At 48.3% G+C, this 8,667-nt stretch overlaps 1 protein-coding gene across 1 annotated transcript; it reads right to left on the bottom strand.

Moving 5' to 3' along the window:
* Nucleotides 1-7,902: 7,902 nt before the first annotated feature.
* Nucleotides 7,903-8,143, bottom strand: LOC119096202 (transmembrane protease serine 6; the record flags this gene model as incomplete). The annotated part of the gene is given in 1 exon segment (XM_037219001.1): nucleotides 7,903-8,143. A coding segment is annotated over 1 exon segment (225 nt), but the record flags the coding sequence as incomplete, so codon positions are not given.
* Between the last annotated feature and the right edge of the window lie 524 nt (nucleotides 8,144-8,667).

Genomic DNA, 8,667 nt, shown 5'->3' with positions numbered 1-8,667 from the left:
TGGTTGTTTTGCTGTCATCGACTGCAAAAAAATAACGAAGGACCTTAATAGCTAGGACAACAGAGTGGGTGGCAGATTTCAAACTAGTGCCAAGCGACACTCGGAATGACGTCAAATATGGCGGCCTCCAAGAGGTCATGCCCCTTATGAAAATCATGCGCGCGTTTCGAGTTCCATCTCAACCGTCATCAAACTATCGACTATACCTTGGGCATGCTCCAAGCCTGGCGCGACATGTTTTGACTGGTGGGCGTGTTTCGCCGTGCCCCAGCAAGTAAACTGTATCGAAATTTGTCAATAGCTTCAAATCGGGCGGCCAGCCCTTTCTGAACAAGTTACTCGCCCTAACAGGATGGGGTAGGGAGCGATGCGGACCCCCTACGATTTCCATGCGGTATATTGTGTAGTCTCGCTCAAATCTTTGGTAGCCTCTGGAGCGTCCATTGCGCGCGTGCGGACACCACAAGGAGTTGCCCTAGCGATTCTGTTTCAGATTAACGATGTTTTTCTTTACGAACATTGCAGGACGATTCAAGACCAGCGGGTGCGGCGGGGACAAACGACGATTTTGCGTACCGCGCGTGGAGCGTTGGCGCTGATACATCAACGAACCCAACATTTCAAATTTAGGCTCGAAACAGATAAACTACATGCCATTGCACTCTTTATAAACAAGGGACACGCCATCTTTATGTTCCATGTCACCATGCTGTTTCGAATATCTGAAGATGCAAACGAATGTTTGGTTATCAGGAAAATGTGACTTTCGACTTGATCTAGTGGGATCAGTTAACAACAGGGGCAACTGACCGTTTATTTGTTTGTTTTTTATTGCGAGGCTTTACCTTTCTTCGTTTGCAAAAACCTTCGTTTGTTAAGGAATCCCCTCTCCCCTCGTCTGTCCGCGTTAAAGAAGTGGCGAATGGGGGTAAGGGTTCAAATTGCTTCCTGTCATCCCTCTTTATCTATTTTAAATATCCTGGTTTAAAAATCCGCATTTCTGATCATAAAAGCGTCAACTGCTACACCGGAGTGACGCACTTCATTACCAACATCCAAACATTGGTAGAATTCAATCAGCGAGCCAAAATTGTCTTTTACATGCATGTAGCATACCCATCTAAGGTTATCTATGATATTTGTCATGTATCATACAGGAGTATCGGTTCAAGCTAATTTCTGGGACACTATACGATATCTATGTTTGGTCGGGCCCCCTCAAAACCGATTTTTCCACCCCCAACCAACATTTCTAGCTGGAATCTGTGAAAAAAACTATCAGAAAAAGATGACTACAGCCCAAAACCATCTGCTCTGGACTTTATTTATTGGCTATGTTCCGTGGGTTGGTACCTCCCCTGACCATGCATAAAAAATTGTCAATCATGTCATTTTGCCACCATCACACAAACTATATCGATTTTACTATCAATGTAAGCTGCGTATAAGATGGAATGTCAGCCTTCACAACCTGTATGTATATGCATACATTGATTATGCTAATGGTTCCATCAGGACAATTTCACAATTCGCTGCTAGCAAAAAGAGTAATGAAGTGTACTATTTTTGGATCCACGTGGTACCATGCTCACAAGTGCAAAGAAGACATGCATATGAATGAACAATGCAGAATGAATGACTTTCAGATCTTTCCTGTGACAGAAGTGGTGCTATCGTCATGCAACAGCCAACATTGTCCTCAGAGACAGCCAAATACCAACCTTCACTGACCTCATAGGACAGTTGGGCCACAATACCATAGAATATCATGCTATTTGAAGTAAAACTCTTGAAGGGGGAGATGGCAATGAAACCTGTAAATCCCCCCCCCCCTCATCATTGTCCGCATTTGCCACACCAACCCACTTCTCACTTTCACTGCCTTCCCATGGCCTACATCACCGGCTATCATAAATTTCTAGCAACCAAGATTCATGTAGGCAAAAGGTTGCACTGTGAATGATTATTTAAATGCTATGAAAACATTAATGAAATAATTGCATCTGAAACGGAGACATGGTTTTTGACGGTAGGATCGTGAGCATTGAATAAATTATGCCACGTACCCCCAAAATATGGATGCCTCCCAGCTTAGCCCGCTCATTCACAAACTTAGTGGGAGGGTTGGAGCCCGGAACTGAGTACAAAAGTAGGAACACCCCTGATATAACGATCTAGGTGACTGGTAACTATTTTCAAGCAGGACAAGAACACAAGTGGCATAAACCGGCATTTCAGAACCATCAACACCTCCCCTTATTACCGCTTCATGAGGAATGCCATCAGACTTCAACATCAAACCCACGATTCTTTTCAAAGGGAAGGAGGGTGGCTGCTTGTGACCGCTTCAGCGAGTCAACAGCCTTTTTGGTGCATTGAAAAGGCGGTTTGGATAATCACGGGTCAATTTCTACCTTGATCATGGGTGTAGGAACAGGGGGGAGGGGGCAGGGGGTCACGGCCTCCCCACTTTTCAAGGTGGGGGGCCAGCAGTGTTAGTAATGCCACAGCCACAGGCCGGCGCCTCGCGGGCTAGGGAGACTGCAGCGCCGGGCCTCGAGGCTGGTGTTGCTGTAACTTGCGAGCGCGCATATTCAAAAGCATATTGCGTAGTTTTTTTTTATCAGTAATCAATTCTGACTGAATCTCGAACATTTTAAGAAGAGCCTGAATTAGCCACGTCAGCTTAAATTTGAGACAGCATTTCATCTACAATATACGTTCAGTATTTCTCAGTACTTCTGAAGAACAGAAAAACATAGCACTATGGTCTGTGTGACAATTATTAGACCACCTGCGACCTGGCCTGCGGCGATCAGGCATGTTGTTGCATCAATGAGGGGTCCTATGCTGATCCGGGGCCAACTGCGCGAGTCAGAGGACCTCCCGTGTCAGGGAGAGGAACGATATGATATGATATATCATTTTAATGGCCCCGGGATCGACCAGGAGATCCCGCCCCGTGTCGCCAGAACGACAGCGAGAAAGCACTTCGCCTTGGGATGGAATGGCCATTCAGCTCTTGATCGGAACCAGTAATATGCCCCTGGTATTCTACTCGAGGAACTCTTTGCCCGGAAGGAAATAAGGGGTCTCATTATTGTTGATTAGTGGGCTCTCATTGATGAAAGAGTGGGTCGAAATGAATTTAAAAAAACATGGTCATCCCATGTTTGTCTGGGAATGTTCATTTTTTAGAATGGATTAGTAAAAAAATTACATCAAAAGGTTTGAACATGCCCGTCCGCAGCCTCAAGAGCAAGGACAGCGATGGCCTGGGATGTAGATTCGGTAAAACCGAACGGCGTCGGCCACTGCAAGTGCCACCAGACGGCGAGAACCTTGTTAGTCTGTTTTCTGGACAGATTGATAGTTACAGAAACACGACCCATAGAAATTCTACCCTTACTCTTTCAGTTTCACCGCCAGATTTCAGCGCGACTTCGCGGTGCTTTAAGGGCCAATCCGTTCTCATTATCGGTCTAAAAATCGCACACGTGAACGATGCGCCCAGACGGCCCTCTAAATGTAAGATTTGATCTCCTGAAGCGTTCAAAGATACTTCTTTCAGAAGCGTAATAATTGTTGTCCACCTGTTGGCCACGGCTCAATATTAGCTGATTGGTCAACGCCGCTCGGCCTACGAAGACTGCAACGCCTGGCATCGATGTTTTCGTTGCTAAGATCTGCGAGCACGCATGTCAAAAAATAACGCGACATAAATTGCGTCAGTTATCGATTATGACTGAATGTTAAACATTTTCAGGCAAACATGGTGCGGTCATATGCACGTTATTGACCACTCAATCTACGATCAAATTTTCATCATCGAATTTCGATCAAATATATCCATCTACAGTCCATCCAAGGTCATCGGCGATTTATTTCATCGGTCGTTCAACGCCTCATTTCTGCAGTTTATTTGCTTCCAAAAATAAACCGAATTGATCTCGCGCTGGCTTCTGCTTTGTGTTCTGGTTGCAAGGCAAAAATAGCAATGAAACAAAGAAAACCGTACCCCATGTTAAAAAGTAAGCCATGACCGAGGATTTTTGGGGGGTTTCCATAAGTGGGGCATTTGCCAGTCGTGCGCTCCCCCTTAGCAAGGCTGGCAGCGCCTCTGCCTACACACAAAAACAGATCAAGTCGTCTACATTAATTGGTGGGCAGTATTCCCGGAGGTTTTTTTCTGGGGTGGTGTGGCGTAAGGGAAGATAATTCAGGAAAAAGATGCTGTTGCAAGTGTCGAACTTGTTTTACACACTAAAAATAGCAATGCTGATCCAGAGACAAGCAGCAAAGCAGCCATACGACCAGTTCGCAATCAGTCATGCTGGAGACAGCCGGGCCCGGGCGGTGGGCGGCGACGGCGGACGGGAGCAGGGCTCAGACCAGGAATGTATGACAGGAGGGCTTCATGCTGTGACCTGCTGTTAAAGGAGAATCTCCAATGTTGTGGCTTTCGTCACATTGTTCTTGGCAGTTTCAAGCTTAAGAATCCGTTTCCACTTATAATGTTGCGCCAAGCCGTATCTCTTAAAAATAAGTCAGAGAAATGAAGGCGCATGAAAAATCTGTCGCACTGTGGAAAATCGACTCACATTTAAATTTATCATCAGACTATGTCCAGGCCGTATTTTGGCATCTACCCTGTGAAGGTAGAATGGAAATTTCGTGGAATTTCGCGTCCCCAGGAAAGTCTATGTTGAAATGGACGAATGATCTTGGGAAGCTGGATAGCCTTATTAGCCGAATGACATAGATGAGTCGAATAAGCAAGATTGCGCACTAGTGAGAAATAGCTCTAGATGCATATCCAGCATAGCAGCACTAACTTTTGAATAAAGAGCGGTAGCAGCCTCCATCTCTACCCCTCCCCCCGGTCATCGCGCTTGCTATCCAAAAAATCCTGTAGTGCGCCCTGAGCTTGCCCCCCTTTTTTGAAGCGTTCCTGCGTCTATGACCGTGATTGGATCATCCCGCCGGCATACCCTGAGCTGTCAGTGCCTCTCGTCGCGGAGGACAGGATGCTGAATCGCGGCACCGCCAACGAAATAAATAAGGTCAAAAATTAAACCCTAGTTAGTATTCATGACACTACAATGCGAATGCCACTTGCAAAACTGCAGTGCATTGAAAGTCACCGCCCAACGCTTATCGGTCGCATTGCAATGACTGAAACATGCTCTTGCGGCCAGATGAATCTCCGTATCTAGATTTTTGCAGTACTCTATATGGTCTAGTTCGGGACACTGAAGGTCGGCTGCTAAAATTAGCCGAACGGCAGACTGGCCGGGCCATAGGAAAGACACTGATATGTCGCCGACCTGTTGCCGAGTCCGCCAACCAACTAAAATATGTCGCTGACCTGTTGCCGAGTCCGCCAACCAACTAAAAATCATAGGATATTTTTGTCGGCAGGTTGGAACGAAACCTAGGAAAGATACCATGGTGCCGTAGAGCACGGTAAAGTCTACGGAAAAGTTCGCTTGTGTCGTGCGACGAAATGTTTTACCATGAAGGCATTATATCTGCATAGAGACCTCATGTTATATTTTGCATAGTGTGCTGTATTTTTTCTTGGCTGTCACCCAAAATTTGTTTTCTGAAAACATGTTTGGCGCTAAGCTTTGTGTGGGTATGTACATTTTTATCGCCGATTTTATCCATCAAGTCGGCAGGTTTTACCATCCTTAATGAAGAGCCAGTTTAGAGGGCCTGGAGAGCTAGGCAATCAGAGACCGTTGTGTTGGTCAGGGGGCTACAGTACGCCTAACAGGAGACCCTGCGTTAGCAAGGGCCCCGAGTCGATCATGGCCCCGTTTTCTGAATAGAGACAGGAACATAGCCCGGAATGTCAGGCAGCCTCTTAAGATGACCGGGCCCGCTAATACTGAAAGGAGATGAGATACATGACAATGAAAAGGTTTATAATGAGACAATGAAAAGACTCTGTGTCAGACACGGGCCCGAGAGCGAACATGGCCTCGGGTCTTCGCACCATTTCGGTCCAGCGCCTGATAAACCGAATTGGAGCCAGCCGCCACTTACTGGACTCCCGTGTCGGTAAGCGATCCCTTAACGTCAATGAGGCTCCCTGCGTCTATCCGGAGTCAAATGCTCTGGTCTGAGGGCCTTCCACGTCAGGGAGGAGACTGATGCATGATGCATGCCTCTGCGGCCCTCCTGATCGACCAGGGTGCCCAGCCACCGTGCCTCCAAAATAGTAGCCGGCAAGTACCCCGGATGGCGGGGTGGAACATGCGGACATGCTCTTCAGCCCTTGACCGGGAAAGTCAATGGTTCCCTAGCCTTCTACTTACGGAACTCCCTGTCCGCGAAAGCTAACAGTTCTCTTAGGTGTTCATTCTACTGGGTCTCTCAACGAACGCATTCGTCGACATGATGATGACAAATGAAGAAAGCTGGTGCCCCTCAGAATAAAACGTGCCAAATCGGATGACTTTTCAGAGTGCCTTTTCATCGGGAGCCCTTTATTAAGCGGTGTGCCGCCTGCACCCCTTCTTACCAAAAAGAGCATCGTCATCCTCCACACGTCATCTGATACCCTAAAATAGTATCAAATGACGTATGGAGGGGTCCTTCAGCGCCGATTTCCTCCTTTTCAGAGTCCCCGGGTTTCTGCACCATGTTTAGAAAGCACAGACCTCTTCCCGCCAATGTCATTGTGGTCAAATCAGGTAGCTACGAGCACAGCCAACAAACACCGTGACCGTCATCATGACAACACAACCAACTTAGTCACGAAATCTAACGCTATATTTTGCATACGAACCCACAAAATTCACCAATCTTATGACAGGTTTTAGCTTTAATCATCATCAAACAAATCAAGAGAGCACATCACTGCAAGGTTATTCACATTCGCAGTCACAATGTTACAGCACATCGGTTGTGAGCTGCAAGACAGGACTAAACAGCGACATCAGCGCCTCTACAATAATTAACCGCGAACCTCACGCCCTCTACCACACTGCAGCTGACCACCAGCTCTTACATTTCAGCACATGGTAAAGCTGACGCGTGCAATCTACACGGTGTCGGGGCATCGCGGTCATCTCTGCATTATAGTATGGGTACAGCCAGACGCTTCGTTTAAATGAATAAGTAATGAACCCACATGTTTTTGAAATGCATAGAGTCGTCTCATTAGACTGCCTTCTTTGTGTTAAAGCGTGCACTGCGGATGTTGCTCAAAACCTGCGAGCTCTTGTGAAGGTTGTTTCCTCTTATCTCAAGTGATGAAAACATTCCCAGGTCAAAACGGCTGTACCATCTCACAGTCTGCGTGATTCGCTTGGATTATGTACCGCCGCGTGCAAAGGATCGTCAATGAATTACGTCGCACATAGATAGGAAAATGGATCTTGATGGGTTGTGACCTAAACGCACCGAGGAAAAGAGGAGTTTGCATAACGTTACGTTACTCTCAAATGTTGTTGCATATCATGCTATTTTGTGTAGTTCCGACTTCCTCTTTTATGTCCTCAGCTATTAAACTCCGCGCGATGTAGAAAATGCGTCTCCGTTGATCATCGTGTATCACACAAACATTTGAAAGTTGAAGCAAGCTTGATATCAGCCAGGTTTGAGTCATTTCGAATTCTACACAACCACCAGTATGCCAGAAATCACCAGTATGTTGTTCATACCATTAAGTAGACCCTGGGCATACGGTTCGACACATTGGTGCACCAAAAAGATAAAGGCTTAGCACACAATGCCGCAGCCAGTAGTGGCACACTACTCAATAAGATTGCCGAGGATCCAGTCAATGTAGGAAGACACCTTGGTGTAAATGCCCGGAAAATCGGGGTTGCCACAGCCGACACCGGTGGAGACGATGCCAATGAGCTGGTAGGAGCCGTCGGGAAGCTGGACCATCAGTGGACCCCCCGAGTCTCCCCGACACGCGTCCCGTGGCTTGTCGTCGCGGCTGCCCGCACAGATCTTGGTGCCCTGAAAGCCGCCGGGAAATGTCATGTTGAACGCGGGCGCCTGGCGGTAGGCGTCTTCACAGGCGTCCTCGTCGACCACGCGCAGCGGCACCTCCTGCAGCACGTCGGCCGTCTCGCCGCCGAACTCGACCAGGCCCCAGCCGGCCATCTCAACGTCCTGGCCGTGGTGCTGGGAGCCGGCCGGCGGCAGGCAGATGGGCCGCACGGCATCCGTCAGCTGCACCGGCGACTGCAGCCGCACCACCGCCAGGTCGTTCTGCGAGGCGTGGTGCTGCGGGTGCTGCACGATGCTGGTGATGTTACGCTCCTGGTAAATGACGTCGTCAAAGACGGTGAGATCATGATCACCGATGCGGGCGACCACGGTGGCGGCCTGCTCGGGCCGCAGGCAGTGGGCGGCCGTGAGCACGTGTTGGTCGGTGATGAGGCCGCCGCCGCAGAACCACTCCTGCCTGCCGGCGTCCGTCCGCCGGCCGAACAGCACCATCCACGGCCACTTGCCGAGTATGGCGTCGAAGCCGCCGACAGCTTGTTGGGGTGTTAAGAACTCCGTAATATCTAGAAGTGGGTCATGTTTTTCAATGACTGTCGTGTCACGGCGGAAACGGATGAAGGCGGTGATTGTTCTGTTAGGGTTTCCGCATTCGTCCGGCAGCAGCTGTGTTGGGATTATAGGCTTCGGCGTGGT

The sequence above is a fragment of the Pollicipes pollicipes genome, unplaced genomic scaffold (genome assembly GCF_011947565.3).
Source record: "Pollicipes pollicipes isolate AB1234 unplaced genomic scaffold, Ppol_2.1 Scaffold_1916;HRSCAF=2245_pilon_pilon_pilon, whole genome shotgun sequence".
NCBI lineage: Eukaryota > Metazoa > Arthropoda > Thecostraca > Pollicipedomorpha > Pollicipedidae > Pollicipes > Pollicipes pollicipes.
This window is presented reverse-complemented; position numbering and strand designations above follow the sequence as displayed.